Raw genomic sequence first — 27,389 nt, 5'->3', positions numbered from 1 at the left:
ATAGGAAACTGAACAACAATGAATTGGAGACCATTCCAAATCTAGGGCCAGTCTCAGCAAATATTACACTTCTCTCCTTGTAAGTGAACGTTAGGAGGGTTTTGAATGTATGTTTGCGGGGACGGGGCGGGGGGGGGCGGGAGGGGGCAGTTCCATATGGGCTAGAGTACAGATCTTACAAGCAAAATAAGCTTCCTTTAAACTGGTTGACTTGTTTCCTAGCCTGTCTCTCTCTCTCTCTCTCTCTCTCTCTCTCTCTCTCTCTCTCTCGCACGCGCGCGCTCCTAAATTTTAAGTATCATTGTAACAAGAACACTTAACACTATGCTGTTATTGCTGCTGTGGCCTTCAAGACTCAGAGAAGCCACCTTCACCCCATAGGGACATGTATTTAATTATGGTGACTAGGACTTAAATTCTGGTTATCACTCAATGGTCTACATGGGATCTGTGGATCCGGTATTACATAATTCCTAGTGGAGAACGATCGGAGTTATTTGGGGAGGAGAAATGGAGTCGATAATGAAGCACTGAGGTATCCTCTTTTATCCTCTTTTAAGTGTGGCGCCTGCCGTGGAAATCAAGGTCCAGAAACATCAAATCAAAATATCGACTTGATACAGTTAAAATTCAATAGGTCATTGAAGTTAGAAATATCATTGCATGTTATTTTGCAGTTCTGAGTTTTCAGATAAGAGTAAAATTGTGTTAAATTTTGTGTATTATTAGGGCAGATCACGTGTTTATATTCATGCAGTGGAGATGTTTTGGAATAATGTTAACTTCTGGCCTTTAAAGACAGCATTTAGAATGAGCATGGTTTGATTTCTAAAATTAAATAATCTACCACCTTAATCTTGAGTAATTTAAAAATATATTTAAGCCACTGAAGTTTAAAATGTTTTCCTCCTTCAAACAACTTAAGAAAAAAAGCACCATTGTTAGTTGTATCTGGGAAAGGTGTTAGGAGGGTTGAAATTGTACAGTAAATTTCAGGAAATCTGTTCAATTAATTACAGTGATCACTACCCAATTGCTTACATCTGGTGGTTTATAGAGGTTTGTTTTTACTGAGGGCCCAGGTCAGCTAAGTCACGGGTACAGCCCCTGTGTCTGCTTTCCTCTGTCTGAATGAGAACTAAGTGACATTTGATACTGATGGGGTTTTTCCAAAGATCAGAAACAGAAAGGAATAAAAGAAAAAGCAGTTGGTATTTGACAAATAAACACTGAATTTAAAAAAGGTTTTTATGCTAGCATTAATACCTGTTTTGGCTTTCCCAATTGCTTAAAATTTTGGAGTCTGAATGGAATACTGCTTTGGGTATCCTTAACATCTTTAGCTATTCTCATTTGACCACTGGGGCCTATTTAAATCCCAGGGAATGCCACTTCCTTGCCCTGCTGTCCTTGTCCTGTGTATTGGCAGATACTGTCAGCATGTTCAGGGGGTCTTGAGGGTCACTGCATGATTCATGGCTGAGAGGGTCTGCAGTAGAGTTTGGGAATCTGGGTGGGATGAGGAAAACAATCTTCTCTTTGGCATGGTATAGAGGTGAAAGCGTAAGAACTTGTAAGGAAATTAGAAAGTTTGATGAGAAGTAAATAGCCTAGTGATTTTTACACTTTAAAGCTGTAGTTTGTAATTAGAAAACTAGAAACCTTCAACATCTGAACTCTTCTCCATATTTTTGTTTGTGTTTCACTTTAGTGAGTGCTGAATAAACTTTACTGAACTCGAATAATCTCACTTTCTTCCCCTTAATTTGTCTTAGTACATCTAACCAGGGATTGCTTTGTTCCTCTTATATAATGATAGATCCTATTTATTGCCTAGATCACATAGACTCTCCAAAGAGTAATTTATGTCACGGGGCTGCTAATTCCATGTGCATAGTAAACATTGTTTTTATATCTGTGAAATATCTTGAAAAATTCACTTCTCTGGCTGTTCTTTTCTGTAAATGTTTTGTTTCTTCTGTAGGCTTCTTTGGATTTCGTAATACATAGTCATTGTTTCTAAAGCACTGTTCATTTCTGTCTTGCGTAGGGTAGACTGTTTTTGTTTATATAGAAGCACTTGAAAATAACCAGAGTCAAAAGTCAGTACTTAAATACATTTCTGAAATTTCAAAAAAGAAAAAAAGTTAAACCACATAACATGGCTCAGATTAGAAATTTGCTATAGCACCACAATTAAATCCCATATCTTTCCAAGTAGTTCCCAAGACAATCTGACTTCTGTCAAGATTTCTTTCTTATACCATTGCTGCTCTGTGCGGTGAGGGCCTCTGCCAGCTGGACGGCCTGGATGCAGGGAAGACTGTACCTGGTAAGACCTTCCTCTTCTCTCAGCTGCAGGAGCCAACAACTAATATTGGGTCAGTTGTCACCCATGGCCAGAGATGAATTCACTTAGGGACCAGTTCTGATAATGTCAGGGAGGCCTGGTAGAATGCCAGCATCTTGGAATGAAGGTTGGATTAGCATTCAACTTCCCCATTAACAAAGCTCATCTCTGACCATGGGAATCTGCAGGAGGTAAAAGACCTGAATAGACTTGCTTTCCTTTGAATCCCACACAGCAGTAGCTCAGAAGTCAACTGGCACGCTGTGGGCAAAACATGGTTTGTGTTTTGTGTTTATTTTTCTTAATTTCCTAGCCACACATGGCAGGATGGTATATTTTAAGGGAAGAAGTGGAATAATTTTTGGAATGAGCCTATATACTAAAACCGTTGACCTGGCATAAGCGAGTTGATTTTACCAGATGTGATAGTTCTGGCTTCTTGTATGTTGCACGAGCTGCCCAACTTTGGACATTTTTGAAACCTGTAACCTGAGTTAGGGCAGGTTTGAATCCATAAGTTATGTAACATTACTGTTGAACAAGAGGCCTTATTGGTCATAAAATAGAGCTAGTTGGGTCTTGTCTTGACACTGATCGTTTATATGGTATCGTCCAACATGCAGGTGCTTTGCCTGGTATCTTAGACTTGAAAAGGTTTACATGAAGGAATGTCAAAGGGAGACCTAGATTACTGGTGAAGATGTAGATTTCCTGACCCCATCCCTAGAGATTCTGAATTAATGTGTTTGGGTGGGGCCCAAGTAAATCCATTTTAACACATCTACTTGAGATTCTGATCAGATATTACATACATATTTCTGAATTACTGAAGAGGCCAAGTTGTCATAACCAGATAAGCCTTTTTTCATTATTATCTCGAAGGTAGAGCATTTCTCCCAAGTCCATCCTTTTCTTCATAACCTGTCATTTTTTCAGAGATGACAGTATCATCCTTCTAGAGAGGTTATTACAAATACTGATCACTTTTGCCGGTGGGACCCCAACAGGTGTGCGCCACCGCCATTGAAGTGACTTAAAGCAGAGTGAGGTGATTAGTTTTGCAATTGGAAAACGTCATTCTGGCTTTAGTGTGGAGAATGGCCTGGCAGTGGCAGGAGGGGGCTTAGAGGGGCCAGATAATGAGGAAGCCACCACAGTAGACCTGATGCGATGGTGGCCCTGTTGTCCCATAGTGCCGCTTCCGTCGAGTCAGTAGAACAGTGATTAAAAGCAAAGCTCAGGTTGGATGGCTTGCCATTAATAGCTGGCTCTTCTCTTTGGTAGTTTGTGCCCTTGGGCAAGGTACAGTCTGTCTGTGCTTCCTACTCTATAAAACGAGAATAATAAAAGCACACACCGCATCAGGTTGTTGTGAGGATTGGGAGAGAGAATGTAGTGAAACCTGCCTGGCATAAGCTGAGTGGTCAGTGGACATGAGCCACAGGCATGGGGATGCCAGTCATTCATTCAACGAAAATTTATCAAAGAAACAAACAGTGCCAGGTTCTGTTTAGAGTGCTGGGGACACCACAATGAACAAAGCAGACAAAAAACTCCCTCTTACTGTGAAGCTTCTGTCCATGTGAGGGGTGAGAGAAAAATAAGTAAACAAACTTTAAAAGAAAAGGTAACTTCAGTTCTTGATAATGGCTGTGAAGGAAAAGAAAGGAGGGCGAAGGGATGGAGAGCTCGGTCGGCTGCCCTTTAGGATGGTCAGGAAGGCTGCTTTTTGAAGACTTATCAAATCCTGCTATGTGTTCGGTGCTATTCTAAGGCCAAAGTTCAACAGTGAACAAAACAGACAGAAATCCCTGCCTTCGTGGGGCTGATCTTCTCATGTAAGGAAAAAGACGGAGAGTAAAATAAATAAGAGATGGGACTTCTCCGGTGGTCCAGTGGTTAAGAATCCGCCTTCCAATGCAGGGGACGCAGGTTTGATCCCTGGTCGGGGAACTAAGATCCCACATGCCGCGGGGCAGCTAAGTCCGTGTGCCTCAACTGTAGGAGCCCGCGTGCCGCAAACTACAGAGCCCACGCACTCTGGAGCCCGTGCGCCACAACTAGAGAGAAGCCTGTGCGCTGTAGTGAAGATCCCGCGTGCCGCAACTGGGCTTCCCTGGTGGCGCAGTGGTTGAGAGTCCACCTGCCGATGCAGGGGACACGGGTTCGTGTCCCAGTTCGGGAAGATCCCACATGCCGCGGAACCGCTGGGCCTGTGAGCCGTGGCCGCTGAGCCTGCGCGTCCGGAGCCTGTGCTCCGCAACGGGAGAGGCCACAACAGTGAGAGGCCCGCATACCGCAAAAAAAAAAAAAAATCCCGCATGCCGCAACTAAAGACCTGACACAGCACCCTCCCCCCCCCAAAAAGAGAGAGATGTGATCAGAAGGAACTAAGTGCTAGGGAGAGAGGAGTTATAGGAGTATGTGTGGTGGAAGAGGGGGAGCAGTTTACAGTTTTAAATGGGGCTGAGGGGAGGGGCCCACTGGGAATGTGACACTTGAGTTAAGGTCTGCAGGTGAGGGAGGGAGTCATGAGGAGCATCCTGGGGGTGGGGGTCATCTCCGTAAGCCTCCCCTGCCCTGTCCAGGCCCATCTTGCCTTGTATATCCAGCTGCTACATGGCCATGAGATGACCCTGTTCATATTTTTCTCCCCTGACTATGAGACCTCTGGGGCTGACTCTTGTTTTCCCTAGTACTTAATGCAGGTTATATGGCATACAATCGGGGCTTAATTCGTATATGCATTGAATTAAGGAATACTTATGGAACAACCACATGCATTTAACATGATTCAGACAGATCTCCTCCTAGAGACTTAGTCTATAGAAGAGGCTAAAAATGTACAGTGGAGAAAATGCCTACCTGTGTCTTAACCTGTGTTCAGCTGTGCATGCTTGGCAAGAAACAAAATAAAAAACTATAGCAACAGCAATGCTAAAAATTAAAAGAAAGAAAGGAAGAACACAAGAGAAGTAATTTAAGTAGCAGAAGGATTTAGCTCACCATTCTGCCCAGCGAGCGCATGCCCTGGAGTGTGTGTGAAGTGAAAGTATGCAGGAAATAAAAGCCCCCTTTCCCATTTGCCTTTTGAAGTTTGTATATCTCAGACGACTGAGGATGACTGGTCTTCAGAGATAGATATATTTCCTAGCCCCTGTGCCCAATGTGCATGGGAACTACTTCATCAGGTCCTGAACTAAAAATTCAAAATACAAAACAACGACAACAACAAAACAGGAAATTGATCTGTCCTAACACCAAAGGAAAAACTGGCCCTACAGGAATCATTGAGAGAGAGAGAGAGAGAGAGAACACATGTGTGCATAAAAAACCTTTGCTGGTGTTTTTAAGGGTTTTTCAGGGGTGTATCAATGATAGATGATCTTCCCCCCTCCACGGGCTTTAGAACCTGAGTCTGCCTGAGACGTGGCCCCATCACATCATGTGTCCTCCTGCAGGGGAGACGCTTTGGGGATGAGAGTCCTGCCTTCCATCAGAGGTCTGATCTGATTTATATGCTATGGAGAACAATCCTGGGTAGTAGGGAGTCTTAGCAATTCCTGTAGCATGAACAGTAGTCATTGTAGAATTTGGAGAAGGGTGGTGACCTTTCTTTCTTCAGTTTTGAAACTCCTACAAGCGCAGTACCTGTGGTTCTCCCATGGCATGTGTCATACCTCTCACTCCAGGGTTGGACTCGTGTCTTACTGAGCTCTCTGTCGCCTCAGGAGCCCAGTCCAGTCTCTGGCACATAAGAGGTTCTCATTAAATATCTGAGCAGATGAGAGATCTCGGGCCCTTGTGCGGAAGTAGAGAGACCTGAGCTGGAAATGGGGCCCCCCAGGTTTTTGTCTTGTTTCACTCTAATGACCTGTCTGACCTCAGGCAGAGCTAATGAACTCTGCTTTGTTTATCTGTAGGAACAGTGTAAGATGTCTGCCCGTCTATCTCATATGGTTCCGGTGAAGGATCAAATGGCATATTGTACATGAAAGGGCTCCAGATGGCGTGAGCGACCACAGCTGCTGCTGATACAGTTGCAGTGGGCTGGGGGAAGGCACAGAGACTGGGGCGGGGGGGGGGGGGGGGCGCACAGTGGATTCTCGAACAGGAGGGTCACCGGAGGAGGGCAGGATTTAGAAACATTATCCTGGTAGCAATAGATGAGGGAGGGAGGAAGAACTTGGCATTTGGGGTGAGTTATCAGGAAAACTTTTGCTCTCTTCAAATAGTTCCAAAAAAATCAGTGAGCACTCAATTATAATTACTAAATGAACACCGTTTCTAACCTGAGGGTTTATATAACTATAAGGTGGATTTGGAGCTGTTTAAAGTGCCCCCAGAACACCACCTACTATGTGCTGAGTGCTGGAGAACAAAGAAAAATAGCACCCGGCCTCTGCCTCCCAGGGGCTTTGAATGAATATAATGGGCAGACAGACAATAAAGAAAAAAGAGATACTCCAAGGAGGAGATGCCCTGGTTAATAGAGAGAAGCAGAGGAGGGCTGTCCTTTCAATGTATGTAGAGTGAGAGGGTTAGTGAGGTCTAGACTGGGAAGGAGACTTGGTTACACTGACAGGGATCAAGCTTCGGTGTTTTACAGGTTTTGGGGGAGTAATTGACTTTTTTTTTAAGCAGAGGAATGAAATAACTACATTTCAATTAAGCACCAAATCTGCTTCTCTCCTTTTTCTCAAGTAGTCATTAAACAGTGCTCATATTCAAAGTCAAGTGTCATAGACCCCTCAGTAATGTGACTTTGATAATTAACAGTTATGCCTTGCCGAATACCTGTTATCCATCCACCTTTAGAACTGTTCTCTGCTCTGAGCCTTGCTGTATGTTAGGACCACACCTCCTTTTCCCACAAAAGGAAATTGACCATTGCGTGGGAGTCACGTGAGTGTGGGCTTCTGTATGCTGAAAGGAGTAGAGTTGGACTAATGACTAGAAGTCAGGTCTGCAGTGTTCTGTTAACTGTGTACTGAACCCGGCACCATGTCAAGTGGGAATTCCATCCAGAAGCATGCATTCTCATTACAGTCCCCAAATCAGACTAATGAAAAATCAGTTTGGGAGACTGAAGAGGCTATTGCCTGGTTGCTTGGCACAGTATTTATTTAAATGATTCACCAAATTCTGCTTATAACTTTGAAAATACATTGTTATTTTAATAGCTCACAGCTCAGAAATAAAGCTGCATGTGGGAAAGGCAAGCATTTTTATATGTTCTCAAGTGATGGTATAGCTAAGTAATTTTATAACCGGGAGGTAAAGCTCAAAGGTAAAAACAAAGGTTTTTTTTTAAACCAAAGCCTATATAAATCAGCATTTGAAAAGCAGTCACCCGTGTATCATGTCAATTAAGGAAATTAGGGAGACACTTCACTCAAAATGAGAACTTCAGTTTCTGGGGAATCAGGGTTCTGATGAAGTGGACACAAGCTGTATCCCATCTTTACCCACATGTGGGTGTAGACAAGCCCAAGGAATTTGACCACCTTAACTGAAAAATGCAGCCCCAACTGTGTGCTCTACAGATGAGAATAAATGGACTAGTGTCTTCATATGTGAAGGACATTGCATTCGAGGGCCACCACCTTCACCAGTACAAGCAAGCCAGACATTACTGTGTTTAATAGCAGTAAGCTCATGAAGCCCATGTCTTACAGAACAAACACATAAACACCTTAATATGATAAGTTGTAATCTTTTATTGGATTTTAAAATGTGTGTATGTGATTTGCACATAAGAGAGCTCACTGTACACAGAGCCGTATGTGTAATACTCTCTAAGTTTACCTTCACATTTAATCATAAACTGGTCCCCAAAATACACATTTGCTAGGTTTTTGTATTCTCAAGTTACAGTGGCTGTATTTGAAACATAAATTTGTGATCGTGTCATGGCTCTTTAAACCCTTCAAGAATTTCCCATTGCTCTTAAATCAGGAGCAAAAATCCTTCTCAAGATAGACAATTCTCTGCGTGACCTGAGTCCTCTTTTCCTGTCAGCCTTCTCTAGAATCATTCCTCATTTCTAGGAATGTGCCAGCTTGTTCCTGCCTCAAGTCCCTTTGCCTAGAAATACTCACCCTCCCCCAGCTTTTGCTAAGTTAGACTTACACATTTTCATATCTCATTTATTTACAGTGTCTATGTTGTTATCATAAATGCAATCCCATTTTCAGTTGTATATTTGTGATTCTTTAATGTCCACTCCCACCACCAGAATGAAACGTTATAAAAGCTGAGATCATGTCTGTTTTTGTCCCCGTTGTAACTCTGTCATGTAACTCAGCGCCTGGCATATGGTGGCCACTCAGTCCATGTTTGCTAAATGAATGACTGAGTCAGTTTCCCAGTCCAAATTAATACATAGTTAATTGCAGAGGAGACTAGTCAGTTAACCTTTTTGTTCCTGCCTCTCTGTACACACTTAAAATTATTTTCATTAATAAAACTTTGTTCCAAGGTGGCAACATTCTTAGATTTGACTTGGTGACCCAGTTGGGCACCTTTCTTCAATGATGGCTCTTGGAGCCCATAAAATTGACCCACAGTCCCTCGAACTTGACCTTCCAGTATAACTTGCCACAAGAACTCCTGTTTTACCAGTGTTTATCCTGAACCTACAGCATTTTCTCATCCTTTCCCTCAACTTCATGTTAGCCTTTTGTTGGCTGCTTTGAAGTATCAAATACAGCTCCTGCTCCTCTCTCTGCTTGTGAGGCTTGTGCTTCCAAGACCAGACAAAACAATAACGTTACAGCAGTTGCTTTTCATGACTGGGAGGCAAGATTCAACATGTGTCTCTGTCCTGGCCTAGTTACTTTTCCTCCTTCTCTCCCTTCTTTTACTGTCTGTGCTGTCCTCCGTAGCCTAGAGGTATGGGATCTAGTTGTTGGTTAGAGAGACCAGAACAATGAAACAGGGCTCTAACCAGCACCTCCCCTTCTCTGTCTGGCTGCAAGTTGCTTAAGTACTAAATTCAAAACATGAAAGAAAAGACAGTTATAAATATTAGCACGTCCTTTCTAGCACTTAAAGTCACCGGCCTGGCTGTCTCCCTTCCTCTCCAGAAAGCTTTAGCTGGTAGATAGAGCAGTCTCTAGATTGAGGCTGAAGGCAGCATGAAATATTAAGGTAATATTCACTGCAAGTACCGTTCAGCACAGGATAAACATGGTATACATTCTGGGACTGTCAGTTTTACAATGCACAAACCATTTTAAATTTTTTATAACAAAACAAACATACGGAGTTAGAATCAAAACGAGCATAATTTTTTTTTGAAGAAAATAAGATGCTTTTGTACTTCATCACCAATGGCCATGTCATCCTGCATAAGGTATTGGCCTGGGAACAGAGGGCAGTACTCTTTAAAGATGAATGCATGTTTACAGAGTCAGGACACTCATCAGTTCATCGTATAAATCCCTCTTTCCTCTTATTCTCCTCCTCCTGTCAGTCTTGCTTTCACTTCCTCACCTCTGTCCTCATACAAGTATCAAGAAAAGGGTGAAGGGAATTAGAAATGGTTTACTATATTATATAACTGGTCAGAACCCATGTCATGTTAGTTTTGAGTGTCTGCATGCAATCCTTGTAACTTTGAGTTGGACGAGACATTTCTCACTGAAGAGAGCTCTCTGGAAGAGAGGTTATGCAACCTCCCCTTGAGCCCTTCCAGGGACAAAAGCTCACTCCTGGGTGAGGAGCTGTTCCATTTGGAATAGTTCTAATTGCTGGGACTCTTTATTTGTTAAGCTGGGCTCTGCCTTTCTGTAGTTTCTGCCTATTGTCCTAGGTCTGTGGACCGGGGAGAACAACTTCAGTCTATTTTCCGCATCGTAACATAAAACTGACAAGTCTTAACCTGTAAGGTCTTCTTAAAGCTTTCTCTTCTCCTGGCTCAAGTTCCAGTTCCCATTTTCTATACGATGTGGGGTCTAGACCAGTGCGGTCCAGTAGAGCTTTCTGCGATAATGGAAATGTGTGCAGTCCACTGAGGTAGCCGCTGGACACATGGGGATTGAACACGTGAAATGTGGCTGGTGTGATGGAGGAATTAAATTTTAAATTTCATTTAAATTTAAAGAGCCACATGTGGCCGGTGGCTATTATGCTGGGCAGTGCAGGTCTAGACTCTGAAAGTCCTCCTGTCACACTCGTCCTTTAGCATGACACTAACCTCCAGTGCCCAGAGCAAGATATTGAGATGGGGTCTAATGCAGAACATGGTGGACTGTGTCTCTTGACCAGAATATGGGATGTTAATGAAGCATAACATTATGTTAGCTTTTTAAGGGCCGTGTTGTGTTATTGGCACATAACCAAGTTGCGGTCAGCCGAGGTCCCCAAGTCTATTGTCATTCTCGCACGAATTGCTTCCAAATAGGCCTTTTTCAATGATTGATTAAAAATTCAAAACACTGCCTTTCCCCAGCTTAATTTCTCTAGTTGCTTCTAGACCATCATTTCAGTATATTGAGAGGTTTGGGATCATATCTAATGGATGAGTTGCACTTGATTATTCACATCTCTGTTCATATTCATACAAATGTTGACAGCACAAGGCCACAGGCAGCCTCAGTAGCAGACCACTTAGCATCTTCCCTAAAGGTCCATGCCAGTCTCTGAATAAAGACTAGGGATGCAAACTCACTTGTCTGTGTGATCATCACCACCGCATATTCTGTCTTATTCACAAGGACAAGTTAAGTACTTGGTGAGATCAAGACATTCTGTGTTTGTGATGTTCCTAGCCCATTGGTCTGTGGACCATATCAGAAAAATAACGTGACGTTAATTTAGCCTGATGTGTTCATACAGGATTAATCCCCTGTATGAGAACTGTTTATTAATTTGAGGTTCAGAATAATGATGCCATGTTTTCTGGTTCATAGTGTCATCTTAAGGTAAAATTTACATAGGCTAATTTTTTGTTAGACTAAGTTGAATGATGTTTCAATTTAAAAAATTACAATAACTTGTGAGGGAAGGTTTTTAGAGAAAAACTGGTCTTATTCACTGATCAGATTCCCATTAAAGACGTCCTATAAGGCGTGGTGGACTGAGCACATTTGTTTCACTCTGCTCTATCCTGGAACCTCCTTAAAATGAAAATAAAGAACTAAAGTGCACACAGACAGGAGCAAAGAGCAAACAGGAGAGGAGACAGTTCAAATGAAAGATTTCATTAAAATCTTTCAGTCCTGCACACAAGTTGTAAATGATTTAGAGAGAGTGGAGTGAATCCCAAAAGAAGCAAACACTTTTTTGCTGCAGAAGCTCAGGATGCTTCAGGAATTCAAAGTCGGTAAAGATAGGGATGCAGAGTAGGACTGAAAATGGGGCATTGGTGAAAACTCTTTTATAAGAAGCAGACCTCCAGGTTCCCCCTCCAAAACTTAAGGCCCAGTGACCAACCCTCCCTCGATGGAGGCAGAAAACTAGAAGTTTACTCTCTAGAGAGTTGAAACGAAGTCTCTGGAATTTGGGGCACAGGCCCAGCTGGGCAAGGGGTGGGGATTGAGGGCAGCATCTTCTGCAGTCAGGGAAATTAAGTCTGATCTGAATATGAGGATGACAGTCCTCCCCTCAGCTTATGTTCCTGTTCACCTTCCCAGACACGAGCAGTCAAGCTTATCCCCACCAGCCTGGAGGTTGGAGGATCTGAGCGATTAGACAGATGCATGTGGATCCATCGTGAAACAGACCACCTGTGGTGAGACTCACCAGTCAGCAAGTCCTTACCTCACAGCCCTCAGCCAGCTTTCCGGGGCCGCTTTTTACTAAATATGAGTGGATAGCCAGTGATCACTGTCTCTTGAAAGGGTTTGTAAGAATAAAGTCAGAGTCCGAAATACATAGGAAGAGGGAACCAGAGACAATGGAAGGAGAAGGGAACTTCAAAACAATATCTCCAGAGAGAAGAGAGATGTTATATCCACAAAATAAGAAAAGAGTAGTAAATAATAATAATAAAAGGAATATTTCAGAAAATAAGAAAGGGACCCTTAAAAGTTAAAAATATAATAACAGGGACTTCCCTGGTGGCGCAGTGGTTAAGAATCCGCCTGATGGTGCAAGGGACAGGGGTTCGAGCCCTGGTCCGGGAAGATCCCACGTGCCGCCGAGAAACTAAGCCCGTGCACCACAACTACTGAGCCCGCACGCCTAGAGCCCGTGCTTCACAACAAGAGAAGCGACTGCAATGAGAAGCCTGCGCACCACAATGAAGAGTAGCGCAGCCCCCGCTCGCTGCAACTAGAGAATAGCCCGCGCGCAGCAACGAAGACCCAACACAGCCAAAACAACCATAACAAAATATATATATATATATATATTTATATAACAGACACTTTAAAAAGGTAACAGAAGTGTTGGAAGACAGTTGAAAAGCTCTCAGAAAGAAGAACCAAAAGATAAAAAGATGGAAAACTGGAGAGGAAAAAATAAGAAAATGAGAGGATCAACTTGGAAATCTAATTGGAATTCCATGAAGAGACATCTGTGGAACTAGAAAAGAGGAAATTATCAAAGAGGCAAAAAAATTTCCCAGAGCCATGAAACACACATCTCTAGGTTGAAAGACCTACTGAGTGCCAGCAAATGGAAAAAAAAAAAAACCTACAGTGAGGGACATTACTGTGCTCTTTTAGAACATCAGGGTTAAAGAGAAGCTCTGAGAGGAGGAAAGATCAAATACAAAGCAGGTCACCTGTAAGGATAAACAGTGGTTCTCCCCTCCCCAGTGTGAGCCTCAGCATCAGCAGCATCTGGGAACTTGGTAGAAATGCAGATTCTCAGGTCACACCCAGGCCTACCGAAACGGAAACCCCGAGTGTGGGGCTCAACAATCTGTGCTCCAAGAAGCCCCCCACTCCCAGTTCTGGTGCCTGTTGCAATTTAAGAAACACTGGAGTTGAGAAGCAGAATGGCCTCTGGCTCCTCAAACTTACATCCTTGAGTGTTGTGATAGGGTAAAACAGTCTTCAAAACCCAAAGGAACATGGTTTCTAATCTCAGCTCGGTACACGCCCAACTGTCAATCCCGTAAAGACGTTTCCAAGTATGAAAAAAAAAAAAGTACCTCTACAGATGGTTTCTTAGAAAGCTCATGGAGGATATGCCCCAGGAAAATGAGGTAGTAAACCAAGGAAGACTGGGCAGCCAGGAATTGGGACTCCCCTAGGAAAGAAATCCCCCAAAAGTGAGGCCAGGATCTGTAAGAGGCTGCAGTTTTATATGATGATTATGTGAAGCCTCTGTAGCAAATCTGGTCATTTGCCGGATTGTCATCCAAATGCACAACTCCTTAGAGCTGGAAGAGGACATTTCCTTCCATTTCTTCCCATTGACAGTGAGAAAATCAAGGTTTACAAAGTATGGTAGATCAAGACATACAACTGGGAACAGAATCAAAATCTACTTGCTGGGGAGCTGTGGTATGAACTGCTGCTTCAAAGAGATCCTACTTTTGACAGGTTGATTGATGTATGGAATCCCACTTTTATGTTTACTTTTTCTGGCTGGCAGCTGTGGTGGTCATACCACTTTCTGATGGATGTATGCATCTTGAACCACCGTTGAGGTACATCCTTATGGGCCAATCTAAAGCTTGATCTAGAGTTTCAAGACTAATTAAGACTATTTGGTCACTTCAGCATCTTGAATCCATTCACTTAATCCTGAGTTTTGGGAACCAAATATGAATCAGAGATTTTCTTCAATCACAAGTAAATCACAAACTTATGGGGAGACTCAAACTCACAGCTTAACCATAGCAGTGGTTTGACCTGTGAAAATGGCTGTGGAAGACCCTGCCTCAAAAGAGAGGTAGGGAAAATTTTTTTAATTTTACTAAATAAAAGTAGAGTTAATTTTTACTGTATATACTTCAATTATTTCAGATTAAAATAATGATTGAGTAAGTATCTTGTTTAGGATCCTGTTGTCTTCTAGGACCTGCCCTTAAATTTCTGTTTACATAAAAGGACTAAATAGAATTTATATTTGGGGATCAAAAAAGGTTTTTTATGTGGTGTAAATGAGTTTCCAACTTATAGTTCTTCTTTCAAGCTTACATGTATTATAATTGGCACATAACTAGGGCCCTGATTATTGAAGGATCTCTGTATTTTAAAACATTGTGGGCAACTTTATCATGTTCACAATCCAAAAGATAATTATATTTTATGTTGACCTGACTTTTAGCAGAAAGAACGGATTCTTTGCTCCTACGGTGGCTCCTTTGCTGCTCAATATCTCTGCTTCTTCATCAAGAATCTTTCTCCTTGCAAAAGCTTCCTCAGTTGGCTTTATCCTTAGATGCCACAGGACCAGTGGACCAGTCTAAACATGTGTTCTTTTAATGAAACTTCTTAATTATCTTTTTAGAAAAAAAAAAAAGATGAGCAGAGACAGTTTATTTTTATCTGCATGGAAGAGGTTCTTTGCTTGCTAAGTCTCTCTGCTAAAAGAAGCCTAATATTATAGGGTGTTAGTTATTCCAGCCAAGGTAGTTTTCAAGGAAGCTTTTTTTTGGTGGGGAAGGGGGGTTGGGAGGGGAGAGGAGTTATTGTTGGAAATATAAGTGATCTTTAATATGTTTGCAAAATGTCGTGTTTTCTTTAACAGCTTGTAATACCTTTATAAATGGTGTTAGACCAGTTGCTTACAAGTTACATATAGCAATCAGTATTTCCTTGGGGCCAGGCCAACTGTCCCAGGCAGTATGGTTAACGTGCTTGCTCTATGGTTGTGTGCAGTGACCACGGATTCAGCCATTTTTTGGCTGCAGTAACTGAATTGGATTTCAGGGATGTGGTCAGGGTAATGCATTCTAAGAAAGGGGGGCATTGCAACATGTTAAAAAAAATGGTTTCAGATTAAATTTCACTGCACATACCCTCTCTAAAAGGAAAATGCCACACATGCATACCTTCTCTAAATAGCCAAGTTTGCACGTCTTTACACATCAAGCTGCAAAGCCTTCAGCTGCCTTTATGTTGTGCAGTAGGTAGGAGACACCTGAAACTATTGACAGATATTTCTTATGCACCAAGAAGCTACACTTTAATTGGTTTCAGGAATTCCAGTGTGAAAAAACCTGATATTCTGGTTCCTCACAAAGAATATTCCACTCTGGGACTCTCTTCTCTGACTCCAGAAATAAACTCATACCATTTATATCCACCTAGGTGTGCATAAAGTTCTTTTGAGACGCTCGTGCTTTCTGGAGATCACCGTGAGTCAAAAAGAACCAATCGTCATCGTACCAAGTGGTCAATAACCTCATAGATTGTATTTTACTGTTATTAATCTAGTCCGGGTTTACATTAATTGCAGGTGTTCCGAGTATCAGAACAAACGCACACATTTCTTATGTATAAGAATAACACATTTGTCCATGTTCCTAGTGATTACAGACATGAGAATGCCAGAACTGGGCTATTCTGGTCAGTCGCATCTCACACCTGAGCAAAAGGGGACCCCCTGCTTTAGGGGGCCTCTCGTACAAGCAGACAGAACACAGGGGTAGTGAGGAGTGTGGATGGGAACTCCAGTAGTGCTGAACTGGGTCCCAGTGTCCAGAGGCTGCAGAGCTGGAAACCTGAGCCTGTATGTCAGGGGAGGGGGAAAGCACGGCCTGTGCCCTGGAAACCAGAGGAAGAACGGTGCTTCGCCCCCAAAACGGGTGTCCAGGCAGACGGTCGCCATTGCCCCTCCATCCCTCCTCTGTCCTCTGTACTTCCTCTTGCCTGTCCCCCACCCAGTCTTTCAACCCACTGCTGCCAGAGAAGTCTTTTCAAAATGCACATCGAATATTGTCACCCCGCCGTTCGAAATCCTCTGTCCTCCTCCCTCTACTTGATCTTGAGACAAAGGCCAAATGCCTAACATGGTTTACAGGGTCCCACTTGACCTACTCTCTTCTCCCAGCACCTCACTCGTCAACTTCCTCTTTCTCCCATTTCCACTCATTTCCTCAAGGGAAAGAAGCCTTGTCCTGGTCTCACTTGCTTCTGCCTGGAACTCTAGACTCCTCCTTGCCACGGGAAGTTTTGCTGATGCCCACACCCCTCCCATCACTTTTTAGGAGACTGTCCTTTCTTCTTCCACTTATCCCTCTGGTGTCCACTCCCTTTTGCCTGCCTGTTCTCCCCCACTAGAATTTCAGTGCTGTGAGGTCAGGGACCATATCCGTCTTGTTGGTTGTCAGATCTTCAGGACTCTCAGAGCAAATATCATCATGTAAATATCATAAGTTGGGTTTGCTTCTGCTTAAAGGTATTTGGCAAAGGCTGAAAGGTGAAATTAGCAACGAAGTGAAACCATGATTGTTGGGCCTGAGAAGCCGAGGCTGACATACCTGGGCCTCCTGTTATTTCCATGGCCTCTGAGAACCCTGAGGGAACCATCTGCATTCCAGCTGACCAGGCCCCCAAGTCTGTGCTTGTCTATAAGGGACTGGTTATACTTGACCTCAGCAGTGATTTGACCATGGAACGCCTTGTACTATCAACAAACATAGATGACCAAAATATTCGTGGTTGTTAAGATGGATTTGCACAAGGCTGAAACGCCTTCCTATGCTCAGAGTACAGATTTTTGAACAATGGAAAGATGACATTTCCACATTAACTTAAGTAATGGAAAAAGATAGTTTGTTTTGTTTTGTTTTTTGTTGAAGCATTGCACATTTCCTGCCAAAACTATTAATCAACTGCAGTGCTTTAATATGTTCATCAATTTTGGCATTTATCCATATTTGGAGAAAAATTGAAGCTGGAGTTGAATTGAATCTTTGGCTCCTAGAAGTGGTTACTTGTGACCCACTCTATTATGAAGTATGTTTATTTTGAGGGTTTTAGGTGATTAAAAAGATTTTTTAATCTGGTTTTTTAAGGTAGTTGTCTTTTTTTTAAACCCTTCTTGTTTGACATAAAGCAAGTTTTTTTTTCTTTTATTTTAAACTCGTACCTATTAGGTGGTTATTTGCCAGTTAGTCTGAGAGCTAATATGAAACTGGTATTTGGATTTAATTCAGTTCCATTAGAACAGAGTTAAAATTTTGTGATACAGGGACCATTATCCTGGCAGTTGTAAGGGATTTTTGTGCTAGGAAGCAGTGCTGACAAAGACGCACTGTACAGGCTCCGTTTATAACTGAGCACTTTCACACTGCAATTTAGGAGGTGTGCAGCTCAGGAAATGGCTGGCTTTGGCTGGAACATACTTGAACTTCAAGGAAAATTTTATTCGTCACTCAAGTAATTGGCAGTTTTAATACCTTGTTCATAATTACCTTATAAACAAACGAATACACAAACCAAAGATTGTATGGCCTGTTATCTAACTTGTAGCCTTATTTGAGCAACGTGATAGACACCTGTGGGTCTCCCTCTCCCTCCCACCAGAAACCAGTTTGCTCCATTTATTGCGAAAACCTATGGCTGTTTCTTCTTGTTAAATGTAAGCGTAGCTGTACTAGCTAGCCCCAGACAACCTGGGGACCAAAACCAGATGCAGAATTTGATGGGCGGCAGTGGCGGCGGACGGGAGGGAGAGGGAAGGAGATGAGAGGGGGGTGTTTCAGGGTTACTCTGCTGTTTGTGGGGGGGGGGGCTTCCTGGTAATGCAAACATTTGGGTTGTGTTTTTAAGAGAACATTTTTGTCCCCTAAAGTGTGGTTTCCTTTAACCCACACACCCTGACCCTGAGGCCCTGTGGCTTGTCTCTTGGACTGAATCCATCTCCAGGATGTAGAAATTGACTAATTGTCTCACTTGCATTACCCTGTACCTCACAGCTAGATCAAGGGGTTTACACACTGAGGAATCCAGATGTGGGAAATGGTCAGAATCAGAGGTCATGGCTGACTTGACTCTAAACAGAATCTGTAAGACTTCATGGGAATCTGAGGGGCTTGATAGTTGTGACTTGTACATGGGACTGCTAACCGCGCCCCCCCCCCCTGCTTTTTTTAACCTTACTATTATCACAGAGTTCAGCTGTTAGGGTATACATCACCCCTGCCTGTTACCTTGTATAGGATTACTTTAAAAATGGGGTTAGATTTTTGGATGACTTGGGTCAAAAAAGACGATTCCCCGACAGTCCTTAGAAGTAACACAGGGAAGATTTTTCACAATATTTTGAGAAGTTTTGTTAGTTCATTGTTATTTAAATAGATTTAAAACGTACAACCTGGTTTCTCCACTTACTGGGGAGAGCAGCACCTGGCACTTGCACACATTCAGGAAGCTGGTCTTCTACTCTGTTGGCTGCCAAACACATGCAAACTCTTGGTGACCCTCTTTTCCTCCTGAGGTGCAAGCACAGACTGGGGGGACCCCAGTTTCCAGGGCATCCTTAGTGTTGGCACGATGAGGGCTCAGTGAGCTGGTGTGGATTCCCACAGCAGTTTGGAACCAGTAGCTCGGCATTTTTGCAAGAGTGGGAAGTGGCGAGACTTTCTGGAGGTGCATCTTCACCTCCAGAAAGTAAGAACTTAATTGCCAAAATTAAGTTGTTTGAATGTTGGAAACTGTGTTCTATGAAACAGCCTTCAGGGATTGCTTTGGGACCAATAGGGACTTACTCTGTGAGGTGGCCTGGGGGGAGTACTTGGACTTGTTAGGTTAAAAGCTCTAGTTTCCTAATTTCAACAGCAGAGAAATGTTATTATGATTAAATGGCATGATATATGAGGAATGCATAGCATAGGGCTTGGCATCCAATGCCGTCAGCGTTATTAGATTCCATATACATTCCAAGACGGGGATAGATCTATAGCCCTGCTTTAAAGGAGCTCACAGTATGGCAGAAAAGACCAACAGCGTAAAAAGTGCTGTGTCACACACAGCAGAGGATCTTGTGAAAACACGTAAGAGGTGCTCCTAACTCAGGAACCTTCTGTGACGGTGAGAGGCCTGAGAGTTACAATAATGCAGAAGAACTTAATGAACTCAAAACGCTATACAAATGCAGTTATTGGTAAGAAAGATACACATATGAAATCTCTTTCTAAGTTTTCCCCTTAAGTGAGGGTTTACCTAAAAATGGCAGCACGTGACTTATATGACATACAGAGTTCTACTTAGAGCCCTCCGTTGTTTCATTGTTCCTTGAGCTGTAAAGCGAAGGCCCTGGACTCTGCCATCATCCCAGCCCTTCTCCCTTGACATGTCATTTTTCCCCTGCCTAATGTCTAAAAAGTCCAAGCTACCTGGTCTAATATGACAGTTAAGATGGCTTGCGCATCATTTTGGTTCCTGTTTTCTAGCAAGATTGTTGTTGAATGCTGAATCTCCCCCTTGGAAACTGTTGTATTGATGACCTTCTAAAAGCTTTGCCTTGGCCTCTTTTTGTTTTATTTTGTTTATCTTTTCTCCTTTGTGGTCTAGTCCTCACCAGTAGAGCTTTCCACGATAGTCCAGATGTTCTGTATGTGTACTGGCCCATTTGACAGATACCAGGCACCTATTCAGGATCTGACATGTGGCTACTATGACTAAGGAACTGAACTTTAACGTTTAATTTTAATTTAAATGTAGAGCCACATGTGACTACAATGTTGGACATCATGGTCTGGTGTTTAAGATAGTTAATGTGAAACTTTTAAAAAATCTAATTGCTCCCAGAGGTTATTTAGACTGGTGTGCTCTTATTTTTATAATAGTCAAAGCCTTGGAGCCTATCCACTGGTTTTGAAGACGATGGCAATGCATTGAAACTTGCTATTTCCAAAGAAAAAGAGATTTCTCTAGGATGGCTTTTAAAAAGCCCAATCTGATGAGTATCTTAAGTTCATTGGCACCCGTAGTGTGTGTGCTTTCCAAGGGAAAAATTAGAAATGAATTAGGACTCAAGAAGAAAGAATAGGGAACTAACACACCAGTGCCTGGAATATGCCAACCTGGTGCTAGTCATTTCATATCCCATTTCATGAAATGATGAGGAAGAAAGACTGTTAACAAAATAAGAGAAAGAAAAATCAGTTTAAGTGCATCGCATTTAGATAACCACAGCTGTTAAACGCACCCAGATTTATATCGGAAAGCTTTTCATAATTCTAAAATTATGATTTACTATCTAATGCAACATTAAAGTGACTGAAGAGTTGCTGTTTAACTTTTTAACGTGCTGTGTAGAACAATCAGTTTTCCAAATTTCTGAAGAACGAGTTAGAAATAGAACATATTTTTCACCTTTCAGATTGTTGTACCATTAACCCTGTTATCTGTGCTATTCTTTAAATCCAGAGCTGGAAACAAGATTGTGGAAATATTACCTGGACATCTGAGACGGTTTCAGTCCCTCGAAACTTTGGACCTGAGTGGCAATAATATTTCAGAGCTTAAAACTGCACTTCCACCCCTACAACTCAAATATCTGTAAGTCAAGTTGTTTTTAACAGTTTTCACCCGTGATGAAAATATTGTGCTATATTAAAAAAGGAAACAACTTTAAGATAGGAACCAGAACGCTGACCATTTCTTACTGCTGATGGATCAAAAATGTCACTTTCTTACTGACTGGTAATTTTCTGTAAGCCCGGATAACCACAGTCTTCATTTTATTCTTACACGACTGGATTACAAAAATGGAGACATCCTTTGACTGTTATAGAAAAACCAAGTGATTCTGTAAAAAAATAATCAAAATTAAACCCCCCGTGTATTTCATTAATAAATGAATTTCACAAAAATTGGGTAATGTTTGTTATCTTCAAATATTTTAGTCACTTTTTCTCCCAGAGATATGTGTGAATCATAGTCGATATTGGCCTGCAAGGGCGTAAAGAGTTAATTATTTTAAGTGTCCATTGTTACAAGTGATGGGTAGGTTCTCTGGAGAGTCTTTCATATACAGAGAATACATGCACTTTAACTTCCCAAAGAACCAGAAAGAGAAGCTCATCTTCAGACTTTCAACAGGTATATCAACAGCAACCGAGTGACATCCATGGAACCTGGGTATTTTGACAGTCTGGCCAACACACTCCTGGTGCTGAAGCTGAACAGGAACCGAATCTCAGCTCTCCCACCCAAGATGTTTAGACTGCCTCAACTGCAACACCTGTAAGTAAAATGTCCTCTTAGATTCCGTTTCCTCACCTCCTCTAAACCCTTGGCATCTCCCCCCTAAAATCCACAATGTGGCAGAAGGAGTTTAGAAGCAAGGATGTAGCCACCTTTCCTCTGAGAGCTGGAGTTGTAGAACCACTGAATCAGAAAGAGCCTTAAAAGTCACCCGGGGGCTTCCCTGGTGGCGCAGTGGTTGAGAGTCTGCCTGCCGATGCAGGGGACGCGGGTTCGTGCCCCAGTCCGGGAAGATCCCACATGCCGCGGAGCGGCTGGGCCCGTGAGCCATGGCCACTGGGCCTGCGCGTCCGGAGCCTGTGCTCCGCAATGGGAGAGACCACAACAGTGAGAGGCCCACGTACCGAAAAGAAAAAAAAAAAAAGTCACCCGGTACAGGCTTCTGCCTGACAAGGCAAGTTGGATTGTTCCTGAAAGAGTGAGCAGTGTAATCATTGAACAACCTCCATACAAAGCCATCATGATGGCACTGAAGACATCATGGTGACTCTCCACAGCTGTGGATCGTGAGAACCGTACCAATGACTGCAGGGCCCCTCATAGCTTAAGGAGCTGTAAAGCGCTGTCTCCTTAATAACGGTGGAATAATCTGTGAACAGGCTCCTGCAGTATAGTGGTTTTCAGCCTTGGCTGCACATTACAGATACTTGGGGAGCTTTTCAAAATCCCAGTGCCCAGGCCACACCCTAGACCAATTACATTAGAACCTCTGGGGTAAGATCCAGGCTTCAGTAATTTTTTAAAACTCCCCAGGTGATTCCAGGGTGCAACCAAGGTTGAGAATGACTGCCTGAAAGAGGAAGCATTCAACACAGTACAAATTGTGACACAGAGGAGTCAACTTTTGTAAGCAGTTGAACAGGATAAACTTGACGACCCTGCTCCTGAATAGACCTTGTGTTCTAATGTAATATTCAGTACTCCCATTCTGGATACTTTAAAGACCAATATTAATGTGTTTACTTCCATCCTGAATGGACAACAGCTTAGAAATTGAAGTGCAATCTGGTGTCAGAATTTGATGATCGCAAAAATACATCACATGTTTCGGAAGGAAATTTACTCACTGCTAGTAAATCAAAATTCTTCTCAATAAAAATGCTTAGAAATTTAAAGCATTCTATGTAATTTAACACAGGCTGGTTTAACTATATTGCAGTAATGTCACATTTTATTACTGCTTCCAGAGTTTGTCATATAAGCTAACTGTCTAACTGTAACATCCAATGTAGTGAACTGAACCGAAACAAGATCAAAAACGTCGATGGGCTCACGTTCCAAGGGCTTGGTGCTCTGAAGTCTCTGAAAATGCAAAGAAATGGAGTGACAAAACTTATGGATGGGGCTTTCTGGGGGCTGAGCAACATGGAAATCTTGTAAGTGTGGGTGATCAATTCCTACTCAGGCGGTATGATCTTGGAATGCTCAGTGAGCATTCAGCAGCTCTTATTTGAAATCCTAAGTTAAAATCTCATCGTTTACAATCTTATAATTTAATATTAAGTTTTGTTTCACGTAATGTGACTGAGAATTTAATAAGCATAGTCTTTTCTGCTGATGTCTTTGTGTAACAAAAGCTACACATCTCATAACAATAGGAATATGTAATAGGTTGTAATATGTCCCCTTTGAAGAGTCTAGGTAATGAACTTGGGATCCTGCTTTTGACTCTTATTGTAAATGTAGGCAGCTGGACCATAACAACCTAACAGAGATTACCAAAGGCTGGCTTTACGGCCTGCTGATGCTGCAGGAACTTCATCTCAGCCAAAATGCCATCACCAGGATCAGCCCTGATGCCTGGGAGTTCTGCCAGAAACTCAGTGAGCTGTGAGTTGCCTTTTATTCTCCTCAGGTTTGAGAGCAGGAATCATGCCAGAGCATGAGCTTCTTACCACTGATCTGTGAAATTTTCATAACAAAGTTTCCAAGGTGACAGCCTTTTGCACAGGCAACCTAGTCATAGTTTTGTGATAAGTTGAAGCCAGCTCTGCCGTTTCAGTTCTGTGGCGCATGGGCTAAAGCCATGGTGGTGATTCTCAAATAAAGAGAATTTTTTTTTAATTACTGGGATTAGAAATAATGTTTACCTGAGTATTATTAAGAAGGCAGAGTTTTAAAATAAGGGTAACTGTGGCAATATATATTACCTGTTTCTGTTCTTTTTTTTAAACAAATCATTGCATTGAACTGGAAAATAAAAGCTATCGTTTGTTTTTTGGTTCCTTTTTCCTTTACAGGGACTTAACTTTCAATCACTTATCAAGGTTGGATGATTCAAGCTTCCTGGGCCTAAGCTTGCTAAATACACTGCACATTGGGAATAACAAAGTCAGCTACATTGCTGATTGTGCCTTCCGGGGGCTTTCCAGTTTAAAGACTTTGTAAGTTACACATTTTGCTGTTCGTCCATGAACCTAATTGGTTCCTAAATGTGCCCACTTTTCTCCAAGCAGATTTCCTTTGTTATGAAGGAAATGTGTACAGCCTCAGAAGTAGTGTCTTAATCTTTCCTAGATCAGTTTGATTAAGATCGGTCCATTTCATCCATGTGTGCTTCTTAAAGGGATTAAAAAGGACAGTGATCAGATTGGTTTGGTGATTACAGTCAGCCTTCTCAGGATCTCCAGGAAGTTGGTAACCGCTCAAGAGGAAAACAATTTCAAATCCACTAATTTTTCTTGGTAAAAATGCAGATTAAAAATTACCCAGAGCAAAAAAGATATACAAAGTGCAGCAAAGGAAGACGCCTGTTTATCAGACCAGTTACATCCAGACTTGATCTCTGTCCCAAGAGGAAGAAGAGGGAGTTGGACTAAATGGCCTTTGAAAAATCTTTCAAATGTGAATTTTAACGTTGTGCAACGGGCTTTTGATTTTTGCACTGTCAGAAAGTTTTGCTGTGTTCATTGTTTGAAGCATTACATGACTGAAAGACATGCCGTGTGCTTTGGCGAGCTGCTCCTTGTGTGGTTGGAGCAGAGGTTTTAAAGTTTAATGTATTTTTCAGACTATTCAAGTCTTTCAGAATTTAGTCATCTTGATAGAGGAGTTAATAGGGCCGGAATCAACTCTCCTCATCTCGGACAAAAGTATAAAATGCTGCTGAGGGAGGAGGGCAGGAGGTAAGATCTATGTTAGGGAGAGAAACAGTTTTCTATTGTTTTGAAAGGGGCAGAGAGAGATGATATGGGCAGTTATGAGGAATTATTCCAAATCACATGCCACCTGGGGGGGGATCTTCGCTTTCTAAGCATATGTCTAACAAGAATGCCTGTATCTTTTATTAAGTACCTGGTACCACTTTCCGTAACTCTCCCTTTTTTGAACCAGGGATCTGAAGAATAATGAAATTTCTTGGACCATTGAGGACATGAATGGTGCCTTCTCTGGGCTTGACAAACTGAGGCGGCTGTGAGTATGATTTGCCTCATAATTGGCGTTGCTTTCTGACCTAAACATGTTGGGATTTTTTTGGCTACACCGCGCAGCTTTCGGGGTCTTAGTTCCCCAACCAGGGATTGAAGCCCGGGGCCACGCCAAGTCCTGACCACTGGACCGCCAGGGAACTCCCTAAACACTTTGTCTTAATTGAGCTCAGTTCCACACACAAGTTGACATCTTTAAAAAGTTTTAAAACAGGTGCTCAATCTGGTTGCTACCCTTTGTCATCTCCCCAAATGACTGCTGTTATACGAGATGTGTATTGATTAGATCTTCTTCCTTGGGTATAGTGGTTTTACTCAACACTTGGGTTAGTGCCGCTGACTTTAGTATCCAGATAAGAATTTTCAGTTGTTTTGAGTGCTTAGACCCTTGGGATTACTACTGTGTAAAGGTTAGTGCACTAAGTTCAGCATTTTGAAACGTGCAGTGTTGCCCTTCCCTCACAGGAATGTTTAAATGAAGCGATCCAGTGACCAGTGATAACACTGCAGTGGGTTCCAAGCAATTCAGGATAAAAACATGTTTCTATTTAGCCACAAAATGGCCTTGAAGATGGCTAAGTTCTGTGTTTTGAGCAAGCAGTCTTCAAATTGACTTCCATTTAGTCCTAAACTTCTGTGGGTGATGAAGATATCCATGGGGTGGGTGGGTAAGGAGAAAGTCTCCAGTATTACCTGCTTTATTTATTAGTGTTCTGAGACATTTTACTTGGAATAAAGTTTCTACCTCTTTGAAAAATCACTGCTTTGATTTAACCATCAGAGTAACTTCTCGAATACCTATTTTTGCTGGGTTGTCTGTCGAATGCTTTGCAACCATGCTGAACCATATGACTGAAATAGATGGCACGGATACATTTTTTTAAGGATATCTTGTTTAATTGAAGAAAACAGAATATTCACAAATGACTTAAAAAGCAATTCTTTTCAGGAGAGTTGCACTCCACAATGGCTTTTACTAACTGTTCCATTATAATTTTTTTTTTTTTAAGGATACTCCAGGGAAACCGGATTCGATCCATTACCAAAAAAGCCTTCACTGGTTTGGATGCATTAGAACATCTGTGAGTAGCAGGAATTTAGTTACCCTAAAGGCAGTCTGAAATGGTTATCTACTTATATGTCATGAAAGGTAACACAAACTAGTACATAATTTTGTTGGTATCCTCTCAGTACAATAAAATATACACATCTATCCTTTGTCCTTTGTCTACCTACCTACCTACTTACCTGTCTGTATATCTATATGAAAGTATAAGTGTACAGGTGCATATTTCTTTTGCCTTTAAGGGCATTGCTATACATCACTTTGGGGTTTTCTCTTAGTTATTTCTCTCAAGCAGTGGTATATTTAATTTTTTTAAAAAACTACCGTTTATCACACACCTACTGCACATCAGGCATTATGCTAGGTACTTATTTATATTTTCTCATTTAATCCTCACGAGAAAACTATTTAATAGCTACTGTTATCTTAATTTTTAAGTTAAGATGCAGTGGCTCTGAGGGTTCATTGATTCCATCGGACAGTTAAGAAGGCAACGCACATCTTAACGCTCAAAAAAGACAATCCCTCCAGTCCTGGAGAGTGACAGGAGTTTTAACACTACTTTGAGAATTTTGTTTATTGTTACTGTTGTTTAATTATAAAACATACAACCTGTTTTTCCTCCTTTATTCTTTTTCTCACTCTCTTTTGCAACTAACCTGTAAGTTAGCAGCTGACAGAAGCAGGGCTCAAACCAGGGCAGCCCCTGCTCTCATAGCAGCTCTTGCCTTCACATCTTCTGCCCCCAGTAACTCCTGGCACACATTTCTGAAATGACACTTAGGCACTCGAATATTTTCAGGCACTAGGAGCACAGCCTTGATAGGAGTCAAAGCCTGCAGGAGCACAGAGCCAACCAGCTTCTGATAACCGTGGGTGCACGTGTATGTGTTCAGTGGGAGTCTGAAGCAGCAGAGTGTGTCCACCCTGACTATTAAGGAATGCTTATAGCCAAAGGTTGTATTATCTGTTAACCTGGACAAAAGTTATCATGTAAGATACACATTTGCTTGGTACCGTCACTGGTGCCGTGTGTTTAGCTGTTAATCTGTGCACCACCATCTTGCCGTCTTCGCAATGACTCATTGGTTGCAGGGAGCTCTGGATCGCCAGCCACGCCGACGGTGTAGCAGGGCAGGTTGTAGGGGATAACTCTGCAAAGTGTCATCTGGAAAGGCGGGCCAGTATTGCTGGGCTCACTGAAACAAATTATTTTCAAAGGGAAACTAGCCAAAAGGGTTTGTCATCTGACCCATTTCATTTCTGGGAAAGTGGAGTTAGTGGATCCGTGGACCATGAGCCTCTGCTTCAGTTTCCTAAACCTTCGTGACTCTCTCAGCCTCTTTCTCTGCCCACGTTTGGGACCTCGATTCTGTCTTCTGTTGCCACTTGTCTCATTCAAAATCCCTTTTCTCCACCCTTTT

At 42.2% G+C, this 27,389-nt stretch overlaps 1 protein-coding gene across 6 annotated transcripts in view; it reads left to right on the top strand.

The window, feature by feature from the left end:
• Positions 1-27,389, top strand: part of LRIG3 (leucine rich repeats and immunoglobulin like domains 3) — a 46,678-nt gene that overhangs the window by 6,495 nt on the left and 12,794 nt on the right. For 4 of the 6 annotated variants that reach the window (XM_067697188.1, XM_067697189.1, XM_067697186.1 and 1 more), the window contains exons 3-10: positions 5-79; positions 20,632-20,763; positions 21,307-21,450; positions 22,704-22,847; positions 23,158-23,301; positions 23,712-23,855; positions 24,805-24,885; positions 25,910-25,981. In XM_067697188.1, coding sequence (XP_067553289.1) covers positions 5-79; positions 20,632-20,763; positions 21,307-21,450; positions 22,704-22,847; positions 23,158-23,301; positions 23,712-23,855; positions 24,805-24,885; positions 25,910-25,981 — 936 coding nt within the window. Of the gene's footprint in view, positions 1-4; positions 80-2,221; positions 2,333-20,631; positions 20,764-21,306; positions 21,451-22,703; positions 22,848-23,157; positions 23,302-23,711; positions 23,856-24,804; positions 24,886-25,909; positions 25,982-27,389 lie in introns of all 6 variants that reach the window. The other 2 variants (XM_067697190.1, XM_067697187.1) reach the window with 2 other exon arrangements.

This window comes from Pseudorca crassidens, chromosome 11, assembly GCF_039906515.1.
Source record: "Pseudorca crassidens isolate mPseCra1 chromosome 11, mPseCra1.hap1, whole genome shotgun sequence".
NCBI lineage: Eukaryota > Metazoa > Chordata > Mammalia > Artiodactyla > Delphinidae > Pseudorca > Pseudorca crassidens.
Note: the sequence above shows the minus strand (reverse complement) of the source record. Positions and strands in the feature narration are given on the sequence as shown.